At 37.6% G+C, this 27433-nt stretch overlaps 2 protein-coding genes across 5 annotated transcripts; both read right to left on the reverse strand.

The window, feature by feature from the left end:
* Positions 1-7088: 7088 nt before the first annotated feature.
* On the reverse strand, positions 7089-12033 carry LOC110687918. Of its 4 annotated transcripts, none has more exons than XM_021864561.1 (3): positions 11881-12033; positions 9305-10468; positions 7089-7414 (listed from the first exon to the last, which is right to left on the reverse strand). In XM_021864561.1, exons 2-3 carry the CDS (start codon positions 10420-10422, stop codon positions 7405-7407), a joined length of 1128 nt encoding a protein of 375 aa, XP_021720253.1. In that variant the 5' UTR covers positions 10423-10468; positions 11881-12033; the 3' UTR covers positions 7089-7404. The 4 variants fall into 4 exon arrangements, with proteins under 4 accessions (XP_021720253.1, XP_021720256.1, XP_021720254.1 ...); XM_021864564.1 differs by having other exon boundaries at positions 9305-10483; XM_021864562.1 differs by having other exon boundaries at positions 11874-12033.
* A 7294-nt stretch (positions 12034-19327) lies between these two features.
* On the reverse strand, positions 19328-27123 carry LOC110687919. The gene is made up of 11 exons (XM_021864565.1): positions 26595-27123; positions 24149-24514; positions 23995-24067; positions 23641-23897; positions 22400-22629; positions 21748-22088; positions 21385-21642; positions 20910-21219; positions 20134-20231; positions 20004-20053; positions 19328-19695 (listed from the first exon to the last, which is right to left on the reverse strand). Exons 2-11 carry the CDS (start codon positions 24492-24494, stop codon positions 19688-19690), a joined length of 1971 nt encoding a protein of 656 aa, XP_021720257.1. The 5' UTR covers positions 24495-24514; positions 26595-27123; the 3' UTR covers positions 19328-19687.
* Between the last annotated feature and the right edge of the window lie 310 nt (positions 27124-27433).

Here is a 27433-nt window from a genome sequence, read left to right on the forward strand (position 1 = left end):
ATTGAGCTGCAACAGAAGGCTGTTGAGGAGCTGAGAAGGCAATACCTCTCCTTGGCCAATCGCTTTACTCAGGCCTCTGAAAATCATGCCAAGGAGGTGGCAGAGCTGAAGGAGAAGAAGCAGAAGCTTGAAAGGGATGCTGACTCTGCTTATGATGATGGGGTGAATGTTGGACGACGGTGTGCTTTCCATCTTCATCCAACCATCAACTTGGCTGAGGCTGAGCGATGGATGAGGGATCCTCAAGATCCTCATCTCCTAAGGCCATCTGAGGCTGAGTGCAACTTTGTCAGAGCCCAAAGAGCTTCAGCTGAAGCTAAGAAGAAGAAGAGCGCAGAAGCTGCATCCTCCTCAGCTGCTGATGCTGAGAGTTGAGTAATCGGCTAGATTTCTTTTTGCCTCCCTTTTTGCTTCGGTTTGCCTTCATGTACATATTAGCTTTGATGCCTTTTTGCTTTGTACTTAGTCTGGCAACTGTAGGAGTTGTTTGTAACTTATTCTGAGTGTATCAGAATTTTTTGTAATCTGCATCTGCCTGACTTTTTGCAATCTGACGAAGCTTCTTTGCTTGTTATTATTGTTTTTGACAAATATTTTCAAAGGATGAGTCTTCTACTTTCCATGCTTCTGCCCCCTCAGAATTTTAAGTAGAATACTTAGAATTCTGAAACTTTGGCTTTTTGCTTGATTGCTGGTTGTTTGCCTTCCTCAGAATTCTGAAGATCTTACTTGGAATTCTGGGGGCTTGAATTTTTGAATGGGATAAAGGAGATGTGAGTTGTCCTTTTCCTGATCTACCTTCGTCTGAAGGATTTTGAATGGTGGTCAAAGGAGACGCAAAGTCAGATCCCTGTCTTGATCTACCTTCGTCTGAAGGATTTTGAATGGTGGACAAGGGAGACGCAAAGTCAGATCCCTGTCCTGATCTACCTTCAGAAGAGGTGCGCTCTATCTGAAGGATTTTAAATGGGGGACGAAGGAGACTTAAAGTCAGATCCTTGTCCTGATTTACCTTCAGAAGAGGTGCGCTCTATCTGAGGGATTTTAAATGGGGGACGAAGAAGACACAAAGTCAGATCCTTGTCCTGATCTACCTTCAGAAGAGGTGTGCTCTGTCTGAAGGATTTTATTAACGGGTGACGAAGTAGACGCAAAGTCAGATCCTTCGACTTAGCCGCCTTCAGAAGAGGTGCACTCTGTCTGAACGATTTTATTAACGGGTGACGAAGGAGACGCAAAGTCAGATCCTTCGACTTAGCCGCCTTCAGAAGAGGTGCACTCTGTCTGAAGGATTTTATTAACGGGTGACGAAGGAGACACAAAGTCAGATCCTTCGACTTAGCCGCCTTCAGAAGAGGTGCACTCTGTCTGAAGGATTTTATTAACGGGTGACGAAGGAGACGCAAAGTCAGATCCTTCGACTTAGCCGCCTTCAGAAGAGGTGCACTCTGTCTGAAGGATTTTATTAACGGGTGACGAAGGAGACGCAAAGTCAGATCCTTCGACTTAGCCGCCTTCAGAAGAGGTGCGCTCTGTCCGAAGGATTTTATTAACGGGGGACGAAGGAGACGCAAAGTCAGATCCTTCGACTTAGCCGCCTTTAGAAGAGGTGTGCTCTGTCCGAAGGATTTTATTAACGGGTGACGAAGGAGACGCAAAGTCAGATCCTTCGACTTAGCCGCCTTTAGAAGAGGTGCGCTCTGTCCGAAGGATTTTATTAACGGGTGACGAAGGAGACGCAAAGTCAGATCCTTCGACTTAGCCGCCTTCAGAAGAGGTGTGCTCTGTCCGAAGGATTTTATTAACGAGTGATGAAGGAGACGCAAATTCAGATCCTTCGACTTAGCCGCCTTCAGAAGAGGTGTGCTCTGTCCGGAGGATTTTATTAACGGGTGACGAAGGAGACGCAAAGTCAGATCCTTCGACTTAGCCGCCTTCAGAAGAGGTGCGCTCTGTCTGAAGGATTTTATTAACGGGTGACGAAGGAGACGCAAAGTCAGATCCTTCGACTTAGCCGCCTTCAGAAGAGGTGCGCTCTGTCTGAAGGATTTTATTAACGGGTGACGAAGGAGACGCAAAGTCATATCCTTCGCCTAAGCCGTTTTAGAAAACATAGACCTCAGCAAGGAGCTTCGGTTGATATTTTATCTCGGCTTGAACGGAACCTCGGCAAGCTGAAGGAAATTTTTCAGCTGCTTGGTTCCGTGAAAGCTTCAACAACAACCATACAAGGTGAGCTTGTACGTTTGCGTCGACACATTTTATACAACTTTCTATAAACATCGTGAGGATGTTTGGTTCGGTTCAAATGAATCTCCTTCGGCTCGGCTGAATTTTGATTTAGACGAACCCTAGACTGCTCGGATGAACTTTAGAAACTATTTTTGTACCATCGTGAAGATGATTAACAAAATTCTTTATCGTCACCATCGTGAGGATGGGCAACGTTTATAATTTCACCACCATTTCGTGAGGATAACTGATGATAATTGGTGATAAAATAAAATAAAGAACACTTAAGAAATAGCATAATGTTAACACAGATAATTGTAACAACAATGGCTCGGTGGCCTTTTTATAAATAAGGTAGCACTTACATGGATTATGTTTCTTGTACAAAATGTTTCTTAAGTGCTTCGGCGTTCCAGCGATTTGCTAGGACTGCACCGCCTAATATATGTCAGGCTTGTCCTGACTGTTCTGATCGGGAGATCTGTCCCTCTTGCGGTTGTAGTTCAGATTCTGCCTTGAATCGATCAGCTCTTTCTTTTTCTCGCGGTGGTCAGCGAGATATTCTTTCAGGTATCCTCTCCGAACCATATCCTCTATCTGGTCCTTCAGCTGGATACATTTTTCTGTATCATGACCAGTGGATTCATGATACTCACACCACAGATTTTTTGATTTCTCGGTGTGCCTCCTCGGAAGGGGTCTGGGCGTTGGATATTTTTCTTTGCCCTTTGTGAGCTGATATATCTCCGCGCGGGGCTTATTGAGGGGGGTGTACTCCCCGTATTTGCCAGCGAATGAGGGCTTTTTTGCTTCGGCCGAAGGAAGCTCTGTCTTCGGCTGAGCTTTTCCTGATTGTGAGGCCTTGCCCTTTTCGCCTGCCGAAGGAGGATTCTTGGCCTTTTTCCATTCCTCGGCTCGGATGAACTTATCCGAGGCATGGAGTGCTGCTTCCAGCGTCATTGGAGGGTACATCACTAGGTGATCTAGGAATGGTCCCCCCTTCAGCCCGTTTTGTAGTGCAAACACGGACAGTGATTGGTCTAGGTTCGCAATGGTTGAGGATTCATTGCTGAACCTAGTCAAGTAGTCCCGCAGGCTCTCACCTGCCTGCTGAGCGATGCTCATCAGCTCGGCAGTTGTCTTCTCTCGGCGGTTTGCCGTAGCAAACTTGCCTTTGAATTTCTGAACCAGGTCGGTCCAGCCTTGTATGCTTCCCTCAGCCACTCCTTTGGTGAGCCAAGATTGTGCTACACCTTTTAGGGTGGTCTGAAAGTATCGGCACCAGGTTGCCTCGCTCAGCTGAGCAAGAGACATGTGCCCCTCATATGCCGAGACATGCTCTTGAGGATCTGTAGTTCCATCGTACGTGATGTGCGATGGGATCTTCACCTTCGGCATTGGGGCTTCTAGTATCCATCTAGCAAAGGGAGACCTAGATGGTAACATGACAGTTATCCCTTTGCCCTTTTGACCGGCGGTCACCCCTCGGCTGACTTCGAATCCTTTGTGAGTGGAGGAAGGTTCAGCTATTGGTCGGGAGGTGGCAGTCCGTTCTGAGCGTTGCGACGGGAATGTCAGTCTGCTGTGCACGCTGGGCCGTCGGGCGCTTTGGGCCTCTGAGAATTGAGGACCCAAGCGGGTGCTGACATGAGGACGCGTCGTTGCGCCTGCTGAATTGGCCGAAGTATCGAACCAACTAGCATGTTGCTGCTTTACTTCCTGGGTTTTCCAGGTTCTTTCCTCTTCCATCCCGGTGAGCCCGAGGGACGGAAGAGTCCTGTTCTCATCTTCTCCCCTATGGGGACGTTTCGAGTGCTTACAAGGAGTAGAGCCAGGCTCCTTCTCCCGTATCGACACCGAAGCATCTTTGTGCTCGGGGGTTGGCGTTCCGGCTTTGCTTCTGTTGTAAAACTCGAAGAAAGCAGCCATCATCTTGAACATTTCCTCTGTGGGAGGATTTTGTGTTGGAGTGGGAGGCTTGCTTGCCTCCGCTTGAACCCTTTTGGATCTATCGGACTGCTCGGCATAGCTTTGGTCGTCGGACGAGGATTCTTCAACCGACTCGACGACTACAGCTGCCACACCTTTGCCTCTACCGAGGTGATTCGGTGGAGGTCTTTCTGTATGTTCAACCGAGACAGACTTCCGGAGGGGTGAGCCCTCCTCCCTCGGCCGAACTTCATCATGAAGATCTACCATCTCCGGCTGACGGGAGGTACGGCTCGTGGTTTTTCTAGGAGGCATGATGGAACTTTTGGCGGAATGAGCTTTTTGTCTAGCAACTTCCCCACAGACGGCGCCAAATTGTTTCGGGTTGAAACAATGTAAGCTGCAGGAGCTCACTGAAGAAACTGTGGGAGGCGACCTTGCTTGATCCGAGGGTCCAGAGCTATGATTTCCTGCACACAAGCACACGTAAACTGGCCTCGGGGGGTTAGCCGAGGAACGCCCCTCCGATGCCTAAGTCAGTATGAATTCTCCGGTGGTAGAGAAAGTATTGTATGCAAGAAGTTATGCGTGAGGCGAATTGTGTGTGAATGCTAGTGAGATGAGATGTGTTTTATGATATGAGTGGATGCCGGTTACAAAAGGGGATTTGCAACCTTTTATACCTGATTTCCTTGGGGGAAATGGGCCACTTGAGCCTGGTGGGCCGAACCTCAAGTAGGCTTGGAGCAACAGTTCTGACTTTGGAAGCATGGGAGGCTTGGTTTGTTCCATTTGCCTAGAGGAGGACAATTTTATGGGCTAGGCCCAATTAAGCTTAATTGGACCCCAAACAATAGGATGTCCATGTAGATTCAAAGTGAGGAATTGAAGATGATAGCCTACCCGACCCTGTGACAAGTAAAAAATTAATTGAAAAGTTTAATTTCCTTTTAACACCCAAAATTTATTTATAAATAATAATTCTTTTAGAGAAATAAATCATTTACTCCATTCGCATTATACTTACTATAAGCGAAAGGGGAAAACTAGGTTAAGTGAAAATATTAAAAAAAGAAACTATTTATTTAAAAGTTTTTTAAAATTATGTGTGAACTGATTAATATTTCATTCTTACTGTAAAACTAACGTTGTTCGATGTATTAATAACATTTTTTAAACAACAAACCTTATTTTTGTATTTAAAAATTCTCTATAACATCGCGTGCACAAACGGCTAGCAACATGTTACTAGATGGACATGGGAGAAGAGTACCTGCTAAATAGAGAGGAAACGAAGCACATCTTTAGTCTTCGGAAGGTAATATGAGTAGGAGTGATAAGTCGTGTTTGGTACATATTTTTAGAGTATTTTTGGTTCCCTTTTTTGAGTCTAGTTTAGGAGTTTTTGATTTATTCGTGTTGATTTGGTTTAGTCTTGATGACTTCATGCCTTCCATGGTAGCTTCGTTGTTTTTGATGTATTTCAGGATCGACGAGGAAACTTAGAGATTTTTATCGCAGCTCATTTGTGACTTACTTCATAAAAAGAGCAACAAGCAATAGAGGACTGTTCACTCCGCAGCTTGCTCGCGGTTTACACATCCATACCGCAACTCACTTGCGGTGTACTTCACAAGAGCTTAAGGATGCAACACGGGACAGACTACTCCGCAGTCTTGGTGGTGGTGTTTGGGTTGGTGTTAGTGGTGCTGGGGTTGGTGTTAGTTGTGTCAGGTGGTTGGGTAGGTGTTGGTGGTGGTCTTGTAGGGGTGGTTTTGTTAGTGTTCTTTGTGGTCCTGGTGGTGTTGTGTTAGTGTTGGTGGTGGCTGCCCAATTTTTATTAAGTCTCCTCACTTTCTATCTCCTTACCTTTAAAACAGCAATTAAAAATATTTTTTTCTAGGGAAATGTGCTAAGTAGTAATTTGTTTTAAATTGCCCCTTCATATATTTGTAAACCTAATCTTCCTTTATACTTCATATATACTACACTATGTAGTGATGGTGGTGATGTCCCACCTACTTTTGAAAACACTATGTAATCTAGTTTCTGCTCTCGTTTTAACCAAATAAAAGAAAAATTAATTGAACATTGAACATGGAAAACATAGGGAATTACACGATAAAAACATAATGGGGCGACGCAAGAGGCCGGAGGTCGGTGGCTGAGCCAGGCACTCGTAGCAACTAAGTGAAAGTTAGGGTTTCACCAGAAGTGAGAAGTTAGGCTTTTAAAATTTCACGATGTTTTTTACAGGAAGTCTTTACTGAGAATGAATCAATTTTGGAATATTTTTTTTGTTACAGGAAAACACCACCCCCAAGTACTACGTACATTAATTAGGAAAGTCAAGCAATTACCTTAGAAAAATAAAGTCAAGCAATAGGGTTCTCCTAATTATCATCGTACCCGTATTAGACACGCAATACACATCCTTACCATCATATTAATTTAATTAGGTAACTTTTTTTTTAATTGGTAATTTTTTCTATTATTTCATACGGAGTATTTTCGCTCTATTACTTTAAACCCCACTCATATTAATTTATAATTTTTCTCTCTCATAATCCCCACCACTCTCTCTCACAAACTATCATATTCATGATTTACACATTACTTTTACCATAATAAATAATTCAAAATGGAGGGAGTAAGTCTATTTTATCAAGGATTTTTATATGACAATTGAAAATTAAAATATATCCTTTTGACAAATAATTTAAACTTATGCAAAAATTAAGTCATTGCATAAGGAGTATTGAATAAAGAATTTCGGTGTGCTCTGTGTGCAGCCGGCCATACCGTGTGACAACTTAAAAAATCAAAGTAATTGAGGAACCCTATAACACTAATGAAGTAACTTTAATTGCATACTATAATCAGTCTCATATGAAACTTTATGAAAGAATTTTGATAATGCTCAATAATATTCGTAAAAATAGATAATACATTTATTATAATAAAAAAATGACCGAGGCGATGCCCGGGTTAAAAACAGTTCATTATTACCCATAAGTCATAACAACTAAGTTTATCATTGTCATACTGTATAATTTACTTGAACTGATAAACCAAGCACGACTAATAGAGATAACAGTCATCATTCAAAGACTAAAAGGCAAAACATCCAAAATTTAAAATTGGATGATGATTTACAAGCAATAGATAGGAGCAACTAATCTTCCTCAGGACCAGCAGCATACTCTTCCCCTTCCTCGCGACCAGCACCAGCACCACGCTAGCCTACCCGACCCTGTGACAAGTAAAAAATCACTAAGTGAGAGACTTGGATTGTAAATTACAAAAGTTACTCGACAGGTATAAACTAATTTTAGCAATCCAAATCTAAGATCTTATATTCAAACAATTGCCAAACTCATGGCAACCTAGTAAACAACAAAGAGACAAAAAATAATAGGGTGTCATTATAGATTTAAAGTGAGGAACGGAAGATGATAGATCATCAGGGAAAATCCTACTTTATCATCTTCCTAGGTAACTGGAAAAACATTCCCATGACAAACTGCATATTAAATGCTCATCTAAAATGTAACATCGAACCCAGGCTTCAAAGAATATAAGCACCTATTATATCAGGTTTTACCTTGGAAGTAAACACCAAGTCAATCCTCTTCCACCACTAGTCAAGTCAAAATGTACCCACATTTAAAAATAATTAGTTACAAACTTACAAACACTGAAAAACACATGCATCGCCTCTTGGCAAACCATAAGTGAATGATCTTAAATTGCGCCCCCGGAACAAGAATCCGCTTCCCCCACCATAGCATAGCATGAGATATACTATGAACTTAATCAATAACTACAGTGATGCCTTGATCATCAAGAGTAGTATAAAAATAATACTGGTATGCTCCCACACTTGTTTAGAAAAGGTAAAGTTTTATGCTAAACACACTTGATTCTGACTACTTTGTGTGTATGCCCTTGTTTATTTCAATTTAAGCTCTAATCTTACTCCCTCATTTATTTCTGTTTCTTCTTATTATTGTCATTACCGTTTTCTGTGAGTCCTAGTTGTTGTGGGAAGAACCCTGGTGGTTGAGTCCATCACAGAATAAGCATCTTATGCATTAACACATACGAACAAACACTACAAATAAGTCCTAAATAATTGTTAGGTCGCATTTAGCCCTTTTCTAATTGAACAACGCAACATATAACAACCACATACAGGTTCTATACTATGAAGCACACTGAATGTAAGATTTGAACATAGTACTACACGACTACAATAGCACAGCTGAAAACAACCGAACAACATCATGACCTTCACAATCATATATGAAAATACTACACCTTCATAGGGATACCAAATAACAAAATGAAACAAGACTCGAAAACTAATCTCCCCTGCAATATTTTGGGATATAAACTATCAATGCCTCCTTTGACTAAGTTAACGAACAACTGTAGCTTCGTAAATAAATTCCATATCAGAACAGGCAATACATAACCTTGATGTGAAGTAACAAAATAATCTTTATTATAAAAGTTAAGGAGTGAGGTATGGTGTCCACTTGAAAATAACACAGTTTGATGTTAAGTAACAGAATAATCTCTATTACATAAGTTAAGGGGTGAGGTATGGTGTCCACTTGAAAATAACACACTACCCTTACTAAATCTTCATCATTGTAAATCAAATGGGGGTAATTTTATAAACTATGTACTAAAAATCTTCCATAATGACATTTGATTTATGAAATCATTTACATCCCTACTTAAAATAAGTAATCATGTTTAAAAAATGGCAAGTACAATTAATTGAAAAGTTTAATTATTTAATTTCCTTTAACACCCAAAATTTATTTATAAATAATAATTCTTTTAGAGAAATAAATCATTTACTCCATTCGCATTATACTTACTATAAGCGAAAGGGGAAAACTAGGTTAAGTGAAAATATAAAAAAAAAAAAAAAAGAAACTATTTATTTGAAAGTTTTTTAAAATTATGTGTGAACTTATTAATTTTTCATTTTTACTGTAAAACTAACGTTGTTCGACGTATTAATAAAATTTTTTAAACAAACCTTATTTTTGTATTTAAAAATTCTCTATAGTATCGCGTGCACAAAAAGCTAGCAACATGTTACTAGATGGACATGGGAGAAGAGTACCTGCTAATAGAGAGGAAACGAAGCACATCTTTAGTCTTTGGAAGGTAATATGAGTAGGAGTCGCAGGCCTTGATGATTACAGTTTCACCAGTGACTAACACTTCGAACTTGAAAAAGACAATTTCAAGAGTACATACAGCAGGCGAAGGATATACGGGTGTCCAACCAGCAAAGCACAAAATATTGTTGCCTAAATGAAGCATTGCATCGAAGTATATCCTTTCGCCATTCATATCAAGATTATTATTGTCCTTGTCCTTAAAGCACGAATCCCACCAGACTTTCAACCATTTTTTTTTGTCTATATGAAAAGCACAAAGAAGAGATGGGAATTTACGGCTGTGAAGGTATATCACACCATTAACAACAACGGAAGAGTCAGCCCAAACTTGAAAATCAGAGGCAAGACAATCCCACGTCCCAATACCATCCTCACCATCATCTGGAGTGAAAGCATACAGGGACGACAATGAAAAGGGACCACCATAAAGGCGCATAAGAATGCGTTTGTTGGATGGGTCTGGAACTGCAGGAACAGACACACTACAACCAGCAAGGCTTTCAGGGATAGGGATAGGGCTGATTGGCTTATTACAGTGGCCGACAGCAGCAGGGTCAAGAACCTCGGGCTCAAGGCGATCAGATCCAAAGTTGTAAATCTTGCCAAGAAAGCTAACATAGTTGGAAGTAGTGGGACCCTCAATGAAGACAGGAGCTGGGCACCACACTGCAGCCTCATTAGACATGTCAAGACTAGAACCACCAAAGTAGTGTGTACGATTGGATAAGGGAGATGCAAGTTGGAGTTGCTGGAATTCAGGTGATCGTGCTGTAGGAGGTGTCACACCTCCTACTATGTAGAGGAATTTATCGTTCAACGACATCATGGCATCTGTAAACTCAACCATGATTAGTGAAGGAAAGCGACAACGAGATACTCGTAATTCATTCTGCTTGAGATCCACCAAGTGAAAATCTGTAAGTCCAACGGAAAGCCTTTTGGTTCCATCTTCTAGCCTATCATCCACCCTTTCAGAGTTCAGTGCCAGCATTAATATCCTTTTTTCCTCTACTTGACCTCTTTGGGCTCCGCTACTCTGCTCTTTTTCTATCCCCATATCCACAAGCACCCGGTAGGATAATCAAACAAACTGGAAACTTAGCCTATAGAGAGAAAAACTGATAAACAAGTCAGAAAGCCAAAAAGTTTACATGAAATTTAATACTTTTATTTCTAATATCAAATACTACGCTACTTAAACTTTGTATATCGCAAATTCAATATGAGCATATGGTAGCAGTGCAGCAACACTTTGCCAATTTGTTTAACAGCACTTTGTAACTTTGTAGTATATCAATATTTTTTTTTTGAAGTGAAAGACTAAGCACAAGCAAGAAACGAACAATATTTAAAGGTGAAATCAAATGAGCATAACCGATAAGAATCCTAACTCTCCTTTTATAAGCCTAAAATTATGTCTCAATTGTTACTCGTGTATGAACCCACCAGAATCCCTGCTTTCTTAGTATTAAGTATTCATTAGCCTGACTGGCTCCAAATTAGCTAGCAGTGATAGTAATTAAATATAAAACTGTGCACTGTTTTATTGAAGAGTAGAAAACTATACGAAATTACAATTCAATTGGTTATTTCTTCGGCTGCAATTGAAGTATAAATCTCAGTCCCCTCTTTCTGTAATTCATTTTTAATTAACAAAATTAATTCATTCTGCTCACCTACCTCACTCCCCCATCAACCTCCTAAACGATTTATACTTTCCTGAACCCTTATTAATTTTTTGTCTCACGACACAAGAGAGCCGTTTTTTTTATCAATCACGAGTCTTTTCAAAGACGTTTTCACCTCATCATCAAACCAAACTCAATCTCAACCATGACTACAAAAGCCACGTATAACCATCATCATCAATTCTTCAACATATTTTCAACGGAAAAAAAAAAGTATGACTAAGATTTCATCCCGCAGGTGGAAATTTTTTGTAAACTCTCCCAAATCTAACCCACTCTTTATACACTCTTTATACCATGACAAATTTAATATGACCTTTATGATGGCTTGAATATTATTGATAGATAGACTCAGTATTTATACACAAACCTAAGTTAATATAAGATAGAAACAATCTTCCTAAAAGATATATTACCAGATATTTTAGTATAAACTAAATAATATCTTAACGTAAATAAACCTAAGTATATTATTCTCCTAATACAATTAATATCAATACTATAAATATATTTTCCGATACATATTTCTAACATTTTCACTAGCAAATTGATTACCCTTGAAAAAGAGCAGATTTCTTACAAAGTGGTTACGATTTCAGTTTTCTCCCCATGATTTTCTTTGCAATTTCAGTTTTACGCTAAATTATGGCTCTTAAAATTGATGCAATTATTTTGGAATGAACTAAGGAAATATCGAAAATGGGAAAGAGAGATTCATACTTTGAGAACAACAAGGAAGAATAACAGCAGAAGTCCATAACAATAGATCATTCGTATAAGATGATTCAAATAATTAAAAAAAAATAGATCGAAAACTCACCAGAAACAAGAAACAAGAAACAGAGAGCTTCAATGGAGAAGCAGCGAGGAGAATCAGAGAACACGCTGGAGAATTTATTTTTTAATTTTGAGGGAAATTTGGGGATTTTTTTTCCTTAGGGTTTATATTGTGTGAATTGCTGAGTTAGTTGCGTGGATATAATAATATACAGTGTCCAATGGGTTGGGTTAAGTGGAGTATATTATAGTGTCTAATGGGTTGGGTTGGCTGGGTTGGACCCAGCCAATCCGACCCAACTAAGCTCGTAGGCTATATGGGTCTGACCAAGATCCGACCCAACACAACTCGACACAACCCGCTTAAAAAGTTGGGCATGTTGCCGTCCAACAAATTGTGCTTAGCCCATGTCGTCTAGCCCATTTTGACCCAACTCGTGCAACCCATCTGGACTCGTCTGACGTGACCCACCCATATCGACCCAACACACATGACCAAACCAACTTTTCAACCCAACCCTCTAACCCAATCTAGCCCACCAATAAACTTACCAAATCACTTTTTAAATTAAGGGTCTTTTCTATTTACCAGGTTTTAACTTATCTGATTTTATTTGAACTTATTAGAAGTTATTTGAACTTATTAGAACTTATTAGAATTTATTTTAGTTATAAATTAAACTTGGTTAGTCTTGATTAGAACTTATCTCAATTTATTAGAACTTATTTGAACTTGTCTAAACTTATTGACCTGAAATAAGTGAAAATAATGTGAACAGAACATGGCCTAATTATCTATAGTTTAAATATAAATAAAAAAACTAATTAAAAATTTAAAACTATTTTAGAAAATAAACTTGAATACAGTAGTTGATTTTTTTCCGTTTGACCCACACAACCCAATAACCCATCTGATATACCCAACCCACTAAGCCACGATCCACCTAACCCATGAATCCAGCTTTAACCACCCTCGAGTTCTCAACCCATTTCACCCATGAACCCAATTTGACCCACCCGCGACCCAAGCCCATGAACATAACTCTGGTGTATCCAGTTTCTCCGACCCAACCCATGACTCCGCCTACCCTACTTTTAAACGATTTGATCTAGTGTCTATGTTCCCCGGCTTCTCAACCCATTTCACCCATGAACCCAATTTGACCCACCCGCGACCCAAGCCCATGAACATAACTCTGGTGTATCCAATTTCTCCGACCCAACCCATGACTCCGCCTACCCTACTTTTAAACGATTTGATCTAGTGTCTATGTTCCCCGGCCCATGACCCACTGGGCTAGCCCACCTTGGCTGCATAGTGACCACCTCTTGCCAAAAGTATGAATTGTAGGATAGTGTTTTGACGAATTTACCCTTAGCAAAATATTAGATTTACTCTTTTGGCTTTTATTTTTCTTGGTTGGCCTTTTTGTTCCTTTTCCCTATCCAAAATATCAGTTCTCAATCCATTTTCCATACTCAAAATTCAATAAGCACTAATTTGGTTCAAACTATCTAATGGTTCAAAAGTTAGATACTACATTATTAATCATTTAATCCTGCAACTGTGGGCAGCCACTGTGGGCTGTTCAGCAGCCTGCAACTGCCGCCAGTTCGCCTCCCTGCAGCCCCGCCACCCTACTGCCCCTCTCCGACCACCAGTGGCAGCCGCCGTGGCTGCTGTGCAGCCGCCGTGGCTGCTGTACAGCCACCCAGCCACGGCTGCCACTACTCAAAAACCGCATGTTTTGCCCTTTTTTTTTAGTTAATTTATTTTACAACAATTATAAAATAAATTTCAGTTGTCTTAATAAATTAAATACAACAATTATATCCAATTTATCAATTTTAAAATTAAATCACATTCAACTTTAAAATTAGGGTTCATCATACAATAATTCTAATTTAATTTTAACCTTTAAAATTAAATCATTGATCATACATAAACTTTTTACATAATCTTTCAATCCAATTATTGTATAATCCATTCAAAATCATCATAAACTATACATAAAATCAGATTTCCATGCAAATTCATGATCAAAATTTCGAAAATTAGGGTTATATAGTTCGAAAATTTCGAACAATTAGGGCATAATTCGAAAACTTTAGGCATAAAATTGAGCAATTATTAAATCATATTTAATCAAATTCCAAAACCTTAAATCACCATTTAAATTATGATTGACCATAATCAAATTATATACTCCCTCCTAATTGATTTAAAACTTTACGTAGATTTCAAATAATCGTATTATTTTATGATCTAATGTACGTAGTAGTAGGCTAAATGATACCACTGTAGGGTTTTAGGTACGCGCAGCGGAATAATATTGATCACATCAATAAGTACCTAAACAGGATCTCTACTAACATACAAGAGAAACACATAAAATATATACCTTTAAAGCGTGAAATCCTCTCGCTATCGGCTACAGGAAGGAGATAAAGGACCTCAAATGTTGTCCCTCTACTCGGTCCACGTTCAAGGATCAACCCTCCACTACTGCTAGATAGTCGGACCCAAACACCTTTGAATCACCTTTATGGAGGAAAGAAGACGACCGAAAAACACCACACCAACCACCAAGACTCGCGGCAAGGAGAGGAGAGGGGAGGGCGTGAGTGAGAGGAAGAGAGAAAGAATGAGAGCCTTTGTGAATTATACAGTAAAGTGTAAAACCCTAGGCAACTCATCTAATATATCACATATATATAGATGAGTAATGGGCAAAAGCCCAAACCCTTATTTCTCCTTCCTTTCGCCGGCCATCTAGTGAGGAAGCCCAACAATTGGGCTTCTTCTTTTGTTTGTTCCAATACCACATAGTGTGACCTAATAGGATCCGTTCAGTTGGGCTTTGGTCCGTTTTACCGGCCCAAAGTTCACTTATCAGGTCTAGCAACTTCAAGTGACGACCCTAAAGAACGAACTATTATCTCCATAATACGATCCATTGATATATCTAGTAATTGCACTGATTGGTGAGGACACAATTCCTTCAGCTTTGCCCCTGCCCGGAGGATAAACCGACTCTACATCAGCAGTCGGCACGCTTATTGCAGTCCTGGTCCCAGAAGAGGTCCGGGAGGTTTGCTTAATCCTCGCCATTGTATCCTGAGAAGACAGAACAGAAGGGGTTGGATCCCAAAGCAAACAAGGTGCAAAACAAGGGCGGCCATTAAAAGCAGAATCAGTCCCATAAGTCCCAGACTCAGCCGTGTCGGGTGACCGTCCGGTTTCATTCCAAGAGCCGGATATGCCAGTGTCCAGGTCATGGTTATTGGAGGATAAAGACATTTTTCAAATAAAAAGCAAGGGTTAAAATCAGACGGCAAATAGAGAGAGAGAGACGGTACCTTGTATGTTGATGGCTGAACGAATGGAAAGTTGGACGGTCCTGTTGTAACTTGGACGGCGCGAAAATCTCTCTGAAGTTCTCTCTAAAAGCTTTGAAGATTTGGGTGTGAAGTAAAAAATGAGCTCCAAGTGACCTCTCTATTTATAGAGGGGTAAAACTCTAAAAAGGTGACTCCCCGTTTCACCATCCTCAGTTCAGAAGATCCAAAACGGTAAGTATGAAAACCTACAAGACCCTCTGGTTGTCCTAATAATTTCGTCGGCGTCCAATGTGCTACTCACGTGCACGCCGACGAGGGGAAAATGATTAGGGTAAAAATTACCTCACCACGTGTAGCCTTCTCACAGGTCCACGTGGCCCAATCAACAAGCGCCACGTGGCGCCTCCAAGTAAAGCCACGTGGCCCAATCAAGACGCGACACGTGTCGCCCTCCCATTGGTCCACTTGGATGACCAACGGTGGCCCGTGGTGCGCACGCGTTTCGGGAAGAGCATAGGTCTATTCATCTGTTTTCCCTCAGAAATAGGAAAAATCATCTGTCCTAAAAAGGGGATACAGTTTAATTCTACGGAAACCCTAGGAAAAGAGGACTAAAACCCCCACACTTTAAATACCCCTCATAATGGGGAGAAAAGGACAATTACATTCATAATTCTCTAGGAAATTACACATTTCTCGAGAATATTACTCTCCTAATCTCAAACGCACTAATCAACTCTACCTTTTGCCTTCTAGCTTTTGTCCTTCTAGCTTAGTTTACTCACATTCCTTGTCCGCCTACTGACTTGAGCGTCGGAGGTGAACCCGACCTTGTCGTGTGTTTATTCCATTTCAGGTGCAAGCGAAGCAGCAAGTCTTTGGACTACTCTCCGGCGGGACGTACTTAAAACAAACTGAAACACAACCCTCTAACCATCCAGCCCACCAATAAACTTACCAAATCACTTTTTCAATTAAGGGTATATTCTATTCACCAGGTTTTAACTTATCTGATCTTATAAGAACTTATTAGAACTTATTTGAACTTATTAGAATTTATTTTAGTTATAAATTAAACTGGGGTAGTCCTGATCAGAACTTATCTGAATTTATTAGAACTTATTTGAACTTATCTAAACTTATTAGACCTGAAATAAGTAAAAATAAGGTGAACAGAACATGGCCTAATTATCTATAGTTTAAATATAAATAAAAAACTAATTAAAAATTTAAAACTATTTTAGAAAATAAACTTGAATACAGTAGTTGATTTTTTCTGGTTTGACCCACACAACCCAATAACCCATCTGATATACCCAACCCACTAAGCCACGACCCACCTAACTCATGAATCCAGCTTGACCCACCCTCGAGTTCTCAACCCATTTCACCCATGAACCAAATTTGACCCACCTGCGACCCAAGCCCATGAACATAACTCTGGTGTATCCAGTTTCTCCGACCCAACCCATGACACGACCTACCCTACTTTTAAACGATTTAATCTAGTGTCTATGTTCCCCAACCCATGACCCACTGACCTAGCCCACCTAGCCTGCACAGTGGTCACCTCTAGCCAGAAGTATGAATTGTAGGATAGCGTCAGTGTTTTGACGAATTTACCCTTAGCAAAATATTAGTTTTACTCTTTTGGCTTTTATTTTCTTGGTTGGCCTTTTCGTTCCTTTTCCCTATCCAAAATATCAGTTCTCAATCCATTTTCCATACTCAAAATTCAATAAGCACTAATTTCGTTCAAACTATCTAATGGTTCAAAAGTTAGATACTACATTATTAATCATTTAATCCTGACATTTCTGCAAAAGGCTTAGATCCGGAAGCCCGCACCAGCCCATACTAGCCCACCCCTAGGCCTGCATATGAGAGGTAAGTTGCGGGAGGACCCAGCACTGACATTTATCACATCAAAACTAATATATTGTCATACCATATAAATTTTATCAACCCAATACAATATGTACTATTTCACATCTAGTTTTGTACGATATGAACTTATATTATACGAAATATGCCATACAAGTGCAACTATACTAGTATTACTTACGTAAATACGTTTAGTAATAAAATGACCAACTTTGAGATATCTCTTCGTTTTGTATAAAGTGTCACTTGTTATCTGAAAATGGTCACTTTGATCCTGAAATGGGTTACTTTGATGTCAAAAAGAGTTACTTCGATGCAAAAAAGGGTATATTTTTCTGTTTAATGTATAAACTGTTTACATAATTATTATAAAGTGTCACTTTGTGTTTAAAAAGAATAAAAGAATCATTTAGAATTGAAAAAGGGTCACTTTTGTTCTTAAAAGGGTCATTTAATGTCATTATTTATCAACCGCCGTACCTCCGTTTTACATTAACTTAAATTTTTATTTTTTGTGTAAAACGGTTTTACACTAAGATTAGTGTAAAACGGATGTTTTGCGGTGTGATTGGCAAGAGAGTGGAGTGGAGTATGGAGATGAGTGTAATCCGTTTTACACTAAATTAATGTAAAACGGTTTTAAATAAAAGTTAGTCAACAAGAATTCCATGCACAAGTGATAATGATCAACATCCTTAATCATCCAAATCTGATCAATCTTATAGGTTACCGTGCTAATGATCGAAATGAGAGGTCTGTAGTGCATGAATATTTACATGATAGAGCATATATAAATCAATCCTTGATTTCAACCATTATCTAAGACTTCTAGTTAAGAGGGGCCTATAACAATTAAAGGTGGGCGTCGTGCCGTGCTAGACCGTCATGGGCCGTGCCTGGCCGTGCTGTGAATAGTGTCGTGTCGTGCTGGGCCGGCCCATGTCAAAGGCGGGTCGTGCCGCCTCATTAGAAACCACGGCCCACGTGCCGATCGTGCCGTACTAAGCCTGCCCGCCGTGCCACCCGTAATTTTTTTCAAAAAAATGTATTAATTAAAACATGTTATTAATAATTTAATTTTTTATATACTTATTTCATTTTTTATACTCATTTCACTTAAAAATGTATTAATTAAAACATATTATTAATGTAATTATTCACCTATTTATAATTATTCATTAAAAATGTATTAATAAAACATATTATTAATGTGAATAGTGTCATGCCTTCGGGGCGTGTCTTCATGCCAAGAACTCGGGCTCGTGCCGTGCCCACCCCCAGCTTTAGTATTAACAATTACTATCATTTACCAAGTATATTATTTCCTTTTAGGAAGAAAATTAAAAATCTTCATCCTTTTGCATACCTTTGTCAAATATATATATATATATATATATATATATATATATATATATATATATATATATATATAAATAAATCTTCATTGAACAAACAAATCTGATTTCTTTTAATCTACTCGTCGTGTTTCATATTGTGATTAATACTTTAACCAATTTTGTCTCAAAATAAAATTTGAAGTAGTTAGAACAATATAAAATAGAGGGTGTAGCAAATTTGAGCATATATATACTCATACATGATTAGATAATAAGGTTGAATTTTCTAAGCATTCCTAACACATAGCAGCGAAAAGATTGCGACTAATTTGAAATTTCAGATACATCATCCTAGGAAAAGCATCCCTTAAATTGGTACAAGAGAATGAAAATAGAAGCTGGGATATATATATATATATATATATATATATATATATATATATATGCACCATAAAGACATTCTTGCTGTCTTGCAGGCATCTAATCATCTATCACAACCTGAAACTGTCCAACATCTTACTAGACAGTAGACACTCATTTCAATGTCAAGCTCTTTGATTTCAGGTTGGACCTAATGGTGATCATCTATTCATCCATATGTTTCAGCAAGCATAACAGTAAACTTAGGTTACAATAATACAACGTACTCTTCATCCTGTAATCAATTCTTACTAGGCAAACTTTGAAGCTATAACAGTAAACTTATCTTCGATGGAAGCGATCTAGGAAGGCATGCCCTGAGGAGACCAACACATCACATACATAAAAGCTTCCATGTGCTTGGTTCAATGGGAAATTCTCCAACGACTAACAAAAGAAGATTGTTAATGGCAGGGAGAAATGGAAGTTCCGAGTAACAGAACATACCCCTATTTCCACGGACATTGCAACAACAACAGCAACAGCAAATAAGCATGCACATTGCACACATCCATGATCCTAATCCCCAAGACATGAATAAATTAAGACAAGGTTCGCAGCTTTTACAGAAGGTCAAATGGTTAACATGTATAATCTTCATCGATATATCCTAAGTAATACTAGTACATTTTTTTTGCAAAATAGAGAAATATATACAAGTAGACCTAAGCCTCCTTGACAAAAGACAGTTAGGCACAGCATATAGAGCATGGAGCTCTTATAGAAGTTCAAAAGATGCTGTATAAAAGTTGCACTAATACAGCAGTTGATACAGTAATTTAGGAACCTATAGGCCATAACTTGGCATAATTACAGTTAGATAAAGAGAACAGGAGGAGGGAGCAAAAGCTACACAATCTCTTCTTCAGGAACTTCAGGCAACTGCACACATGAAAAGGCATAGTAATAATAGTAACATAATATGCCACTGCACAAATTATTGCAGAAATAATAGACCAAAGAGCATAGCATCGATATAATAGTGCATTAAAATAGCACATACTAATTAGCCAATCTTATAATCAAATTACATAACCCTGGTTAAACAAGTAATTACTCACCACTCAGTGGCAAGTGGCAACCTCCATATCCTTTCCCATTTCTACAACCCAGACTACAGTGACACTAGACACGGACAGAAAAAGAAAAAGAACCAACAGTGGATAAGAAAAAGTTAAAAATCTACTCACCAAGAGAAAGAACCGGAGATACGTCCTTAAAATCTGTATAGTCTAGTGTCCTAACCAAAGATGTAAAAAATAAATATTAAAATCAGTCAACTACGAAACTTTTTTAAAAGAATCAAATTATGTTACTTACCTCTTACTTATGCAAGAGCACAAGCAGTAAAACATGTTTACGTAAAAGTTAGGAAAAATCTTTGCAAGATCTGACTCGATCTTTTCATCTGTAAATCTCTACAAAAAGAAAGAAAAAAGTTAGTCACAGAGTAACAAAAGCTAATTAAAACAAGTGGTATAGATTTCGAGACTGAGATTTATACTTCAATTACAAAAAGTTAAGACATTGTGTTGCTTAGGTAATGAAAGCTAAGACACTGTTGCTTAAGGTAATGAAAGCTAAAAGCTCCAACTTTTATGAATAATAATAACTTGGAGCTAAAGAAATAACCAGCTGAATTGTACTTAATGAATGTGGCATAAGGAGGGTGGGATAATTTTGTACTCTCCAACAAAACAAGATAAAGTGCATCCACAATTTCATATTTAAATGCAATCACTACTAGCTAATTTGGAGCCTAATCAGGCTAATGACTAATGAGTACTTAATAGTAAGAAGGAAGGGGATTATGTTAGGTTCATACATTAGTATAAATAACAATTGAGACATAGTTTTAAGCTTATAAAGGGAGACTCGAAATTCTTATTGGTTATGCTCATTTGATTGCACCTGTAAATATTTAGAATATCACTTTTAGGACTGTATAACTATTCCTTGATTTAACCCCACATGACGTATAATCATTCATATGCAATTCCCTATGCAATGTTCAACGTTCAATTTCAACCTACCATTTCATAACTTCAAAGCCAATAAAAAAGATAATGAATAAAAGTTAAAACAAAAGCTCAAACCTTGTGCTTTCGAGCAGCTTTGTATTCATACTCATTTATATGAGTGTAAACAGCACCAAAATACCGCACAATATCAACATTTTGTTTGTATGGTTTGTTCATTTTGCGCTTCGCAGCCGCAACATATACTAATTGATACACATCGCTAAGGTTATCCCACCATGTAATGAAATAATCCAAAGAATCAAGTCTTGAACGAATTTTTGCAGTTTTTTGCTTAACTAAGTTCCTTAGTTTAAATGTAAAATCAATCTTTTCCGCCACATTCCAGAAATAAGGATGATCAATTAAGAATTCCAGAGGAATGAACCTGTGGATACAAAAGGAACAAATTATAAAAAATAAAAATTAAAAATAAAATAAAATAAAATGAATCTCAAACTTACATAAAGAAAAAAATAAAGTCTTCTTTTTGGTTAACAACAAGCTATAATTTACAAATGACAAGTATACTAACTGAAAATTAAATACTTACGCATCAGCCTTATTGATCAGATCGAAAAAGTGTTTCAAGTGATAAGGGAGAAAGGGGAGATCGCTTTGGCGAGGAAAAGGAAGTCCGATCACGGTTTTCATTAAATCTACCAATCCACTCAAGTCTTGTTGTTGTTTCGCCTGTTTCATAGATGGAACAATTCGACCTTCTCCTTTTGACGTGACAAACGCACTGAACACCAACTCTCCACAAGATTTACCCCTTACGAACAAATGCATGAGTCCCCGAATCAAACCTCTGTACATATTATATAAACAATAGATTGTCAGTAAACAATTATATCTAAAAACTAATAAACACAATATCTCTAAAAATATATTGTGTAACCTAAAAAAAAATCACCTGAATATTTTCCAAAACATATCTTTGATAGCTTCCCACCAAGATTCTTGTGATTGAGGGGCAATCTCATTCAATTTTTGCGTAAAAAAATATTCAATGCTGCATACTTCCTCACTAGACAGAAGCATATGTCTACCTTTCAAAGTCTTCAAGACTTGATCAATCTTCAAAAGATTGTCATGAGTAAGACACAAAGGAACGAGCTCTTGAATGTTATCTATATGCGACGGCTCAGCTACAATGAATGACTTTTTTACTTTTGCAATGTTATTAATCATTGTAGATCCCAGGAAAGAATTTCCATCAAGGTACTCCATTGTAACAGAAAGAGTCTGCTCAAACTGCAAATAAAATAGAATCTACTTTATACTAAGTTTGATGCCAAATATAGTAATTTATGCTTAATGTAATGGTAAATTGCTGTAGTAATTCTGTAAGAGAATGTGTAGCTATGTCAATTTGTCAATTAGACTATGATAGTTAAATCTGAAAAAAAGGATGATGGGTATGAGTGCGCCCTGAAGTCCTGTATACTATAATGTGAGTTATGATAAGTGCTAATGTGTACTAAACATTATTTAGTAGCTTATTTGTGCGCTATTTTTATTTTATTCAATCTTTACTAGTAGATTGACAAATAACAGGATCTTACCTCCAGCGGTTCTCTTTCTTCGACCAAATTTGATCCACTTCCCTTTTCTTTGTTTTCCTCCAAAACCTTTTCATCCGACTCATGTGCTACCTCCACAGCTTTCTTGACCATTGAGAGTTGCTTGGCTTTCCTCTTTTCTTCTTTCTTGGCTTCCCTCTTTTCTTTTTTCTTGGCTTTCTTCTTTAATTCCGCAGTGATTCTCACATCCTCCTCCTCCAAAAGCTCTTTTTCTATTTTTATAATCACAAACAAAACAAAATTAGCAATCAAGAATTTTTTTGATATTGTTCACATAAATTTTACAAAAAAAGAAACGCTACATATATTTAGAGGCGGGACATAAATAATTAATTCAGTTTTTGGTCGAATCAAATACATCAATTTACTTCAATTAATTTGAATTCAATACATTAGTGATTGATTTAACTCTAGATCGTATAACTTGAAATCAGTTGTATTTGAAGTACTTAAGAGCACATGACAATGTCATCTTGTATAGATGCATAATGGAGCATGGTGATAATTTAAAGAATCAATCACGAGGTAAGGGTTGTTCGTGCTCACTAAGATTGTAGTCGAGTTCAGACAGATATAAGATGGACTAGTGAGTAGTGACTACACATCAATACTTCTACGATTCTATCATAAGTAACAATGTCTTAAATTGGAGTGAAAATGTAGGTTATAAATTTTCTGTGTAACTTCAAGTAGACCATCCTATTCCTATAAGGCCATAATTAAGTAATCCTACGGTCATTCGATTTAAATTTAGGTGGAAAATTTCCTCTAAACTTCTAGTAGTCAATTTTATTTTTATCGAATTTCATTTACCCCATTATTGCGTATTCATGTAGAATTAGCCAATTAGAGTGAAGCTTTTAAATTGGAATTTTCCCTTTTTATTATAGTTTTAAACTATTACAGATTAAACCAAAGAAAGGGCACTTTGCAAATAATAAAATACTTAATTTTCGGCTCTCATTTCTCAAAGTTTAAAGTCCTAACCAAAGAAATATCATATCAGTTTATCCTTCTATTCCTCCTCTATATCCCTGGCTCTGACTCACAGTGTACTTCACAAATAGTAAAATCTAAAATCACAAGTCTGAGCTATTTTCATTACAATATCAACTTGCTAAATTTCATGAATTATTTAGGTGACAATTTTTGTGAAGTACTTAAATTACAAGTTTACAATAAATAATCAATTTCATTTAAGTTTAGCTCATATTAGTTATTACCATGTCTTTCGGATTCATGTTCAGCTTGTTGGTGATCATCTTGTGCTACCTTTTGAAAATCTCCTGGAACATTTTCTTCTACAACTGGTACAATTTCTTCCAATGGTGCATGTTCTCTTAAAACTTCCATTCTTCTCTCTGCCTCCGTAAGCATATCTTCCATCTTTTTCTTTTTTTCTTCACTTTCAGCCATATTAAAGCCTGATGTAAAGGCATTAATCGCCTTGTGCAGAGATCCATATTCCAACAACTTAGTCCTATAACAAAAAAAACACATTAGATTGATAAAGTCTAGAGCCGTATGAATAATATTATAATCAGAATTATAAAAAGGATAATGGAAGTAAATTTTACCCATAGATATAAGCTGTTTCAGTATAAGCAAACAACGCATTTTGTTCCCACACTCGAGCAACCTCCCAAAATCCTATAAAATAAAAACAAATTTCAACTAAAACAATAACAACAATAACAATAACAATAAAAAATTAATAACAGTAACGCTCACCATCCATGTCCCTAGCAACATAATAGGCCCGCATCCGTAGCTCTAGAAAGGGAATCTTCAAATTTGCGGGATATGGTGCACTGGTCAACTCTAAAACCTCGTCCACCATGTTTGCATCAAGTAACCTCTCTACCATGAACTCTAATCTACCTGGTAATTGTGCAGGTAAACCTAACCGAGGAAATACCGAAGCAAATGTATGAATAATGGAAGAAAACTGAATTATCTTTGCAGATTCAGCAGAGTTGTCTCGAAAACAAGTTACACTATGATTCATAGTTAACTTGATAGCATCGATAATCCTATTTTTTTTCCTGTAGAGTTGAAGACCCTTTTCCAAACTCATTTTCAAGGCAGTGACGTTTCCTGAAATAAAGGTTCAAATAGTAAAAATAAAGGATGAAGATATATTAATTCAACACATTAGTGATACACACCAAACAAGGCTGGTCATATAAGTTGAAAACATACCCTTACCATATAGAGAATATTTGACAAATTTACTAAACAAGTAATAAAGCCAAATAAAAAAGTTACATAAACTTAAATGCTTTTATTTCTAATATCAAATCCAGTATTCATTAAGCTAAACTACTAAAACTTTGTATGTTGTAGATTTAATCTATGGGTAAACTGTGGCACTGCAACACCACTTTGCCAATTAGTTTTATGGAACTTTGCCACTTTATATATCTGCAAACCTAATTTTTTTTTATATATAAATAAAAAGAATCAAATATAAGAGTATATGGGAGGGAGGTGGGCACGAAAGCAAAAGGCATTAAACATGGTATAGGGAATTCAATGATACACATCATGTAAGATTAAATCAAGAAATATTCATACACATAATCCTAAAGGTGAAAGACTAAGATTAAATCAAGAAATATTCATACACATAATCCTAAAGGTGAAAGACTAAATATTTACAGGTGCAATCAAATTAGCATACCAAATAAGAATCTTGACTCCCCATTTATAAGCCTAAAACTATGTCTCAATTGTTAACTACCTATGCTGATGTATGAACCCACCGAAATTCTCTACCTTCTTACAATTAAGTACTCATTCCAATTTAGCTAGCACTGATTGTAATTAGTTATGAAGCTATGGTTGCAATTAAGTACAATTCAGTTGGTTACTTCTTTAGCTGCAAGTTAGTATTCATGAAAACCAGAACTTTTAGCTTTCATTATTTAACCAACACAGTGTCATAAATTTTTGTAATAATCTCAAGTAATAAAGCGAACAAGTTACATGAAAATTATCAACACTTTTATTATTAATATCAAATAGTATATTCATTAAGTTAAGTTATTGAAACTTGCATATCCCATATTCAAAATACTACCTCCGCTTCGAATTATTTGCAACATTTTCCAAAATTAGAAACTACATATTATGTGCAACAAAGCAAAACTTTCTTTTTTTAGTAAATTTTTTTGTATGAGTTACTAAATTACCCTTACTTAAAAATTTGATATCAATATTAAAAGTTTTAAGCAAACTTTGTTGAATTATTAACACAAAATAATCATCACTCTAATTACACCAATCAAATTGAATCATCCACCCAATTATACAACCTTTCAATCCACCCAATCAACTTATCATCTTCCACCATAACCTCTAATTCATCTTTCTCTTTCCTCCCTCAATCATCACCTCAAACAATGAACATCCACCACCATTTTTTTCCATCACCACCATTAGATCTTGAGGTTTGTATGGTTAAATTTGACCATGAAACCTCGAGATTTAGAGTGGTCATGGTCAAATTTGGCCAAGAAAGCCATATAAGAACATAAAATTTTATAAGAAGGGTAATTATCTACCATTTTTAATTTTTTGTTCTTATTTTTAAATGGTTGTTTTTTTATTTCCATGGGAGTGAGTTTCATGGTTATGGGTTTTTCTAGGTTCATAGGAGAGGTGAGTATTGTGGTTTTAAGAGAGTGGGGATGAGGTTTTCGGTGGTTGGATAGATAATTGTGGTTGACAAGGTTGAGGCGGGTCGGGTTCAGCGATGGTTGAGATGGTGTTTGGCGCTTTCTTGTGGTAGATGTCGATGGGCCATTCGGGGAGAAAAGTGGCTGTTAGTGGTGGTGGTGTTGGGATTGTTGGATTCTTGGTGGTGGTGCTTGGGTTGGTGTTAGTGGTGCTGGGGTTGGTGTTAGTTGTGTCAGGTGGTTAGGTAGGTGTTGGTGGTGGTCTTGTAGGGGTGGCGTTGTGTTAGTGTTCTTGGTGGTCCTGGTGGTGTCGTGTTAGTGTTGGTGGTGGCTACCCAATGTGAACCATTCAAACTTACATCATCAAATTTCCAATTTGATTAAGTTTACCCACCAAAAAATTAACAATTTCAATTAACCAATTCACAACTCCAAATACTCAATCAACAATATAATATAATAACTTCAAAAGGACAAAAACAATTATAAAAAAAGACCTGGGTTTTCTTAAAACGAGGAGCAGGAGCAGTCAAGCAGAGGAGATGAGGAGGGCGAGTTGCGAGTGGGGAAACGCTACGGCAGTCGGAACTCGGAAGAAAAGAGGAGTCGGAGCCGGATCCGGCGGGCAACACACGAGCAGCAATCGAGGGTTGTAAAGGAGTTAGGGTTTAGGGTTGTAAAGGACTGAATGCACTTTTTAATGAGCAATCGAGTAGAGGAGGGTCAGTGGGGCGATGCAAGAGGCCGGAGGTCATGTCAGTGGGGCGACGCAAGAGGTCGGAGGTCGGTGGCTGAGCCGGGCACTCGTAGCAGCTAAGTGAAAGTTAGGGTTTCACCAGAAGTAAGAAGTTAGGCTGTTAAAATTTCATGGTGTTTTTTACCGGAAGTCTTTACTGAGAATGAATCAATTTTGGATTTTTTTTTGTTACAGGAAAACACACCCCCAAATACTACGTAGATTAATTAGGAAAGTCAAGCAATTACCTTAGAAAAATAAAGTCAAGCAATAGGGTTCTCCTAATTATCATCGTACCCGTATTGGACACGCAATACACATCCTTACCATCATATTAATTTAATTAAGTAACTTTTTCTTTAATTGGTAATTTTTTCTATTATTTTATACGGAGTATTTTCGCTCTATTACTTTAAACCCCACTCATATTAATTTATAATTTTTCTCTCTCATAATCCCCACCACTCTCTCTCACAAACTATCATATTCATGATTCACACATTACTTTTACCATAATAAATAATTCAAAATGGAGGGAGTAAGTCTATTTTATCAAGGATTTTTATATGACAATTGAAAATTAAAATATATCCTTTTGAC

This window comes from Chenopodium quinoa, unplaced genomic scaffold (assembly GCF_001683475.1).
Source record: "Chenopodium quinoa cultivar QQ74 unplaced genomic scaffold, ASM168347v1, whole genome shotgun sequence".
Lineage (NCBI taxonomy): Eukaryota > Viridiplantae > Streptophyta > Magnoliopsida > Caryophyllales > Amaranthaceae > Chenopodium > Chenopodium quinoa.

What these genes read in the sequence shown, in the direction of transcription:
- LOC110687918 (XM_021864561.1), bottom strand. Translation starts at nt 10,422, where the DNA reads ATGGGGATAGAAAAAGAGCAGAGTAGCGGAGCCCAAAGAGGTCAAGTA.
- LOC110687919 (XM_021864565.1), bottom strand. Translation starts at nt 24,494, where the DNA reads ATGAGTTTGGAAAAGGGTCTTCAACTCTACAGGAAAAAAAATAGGATT. An exon ending in GAAACAGCTTATATCTATGG is followed by an intron (nt 23,898 to 23,994) that starts GTAAAATTTACT and finishes TTTTTGTTATAG; the next exon opens with GACTAAGTTGTTGGAATATG. An exon ending in ACATGAATCCGAAAGACATG is followed by an intron (nt 22,630 to 23,640) that starts GTAATAACTAAT and finishes TTATAAAAATAG; the next exon opens with AAAAAGAGCTTTTGGAGGAG.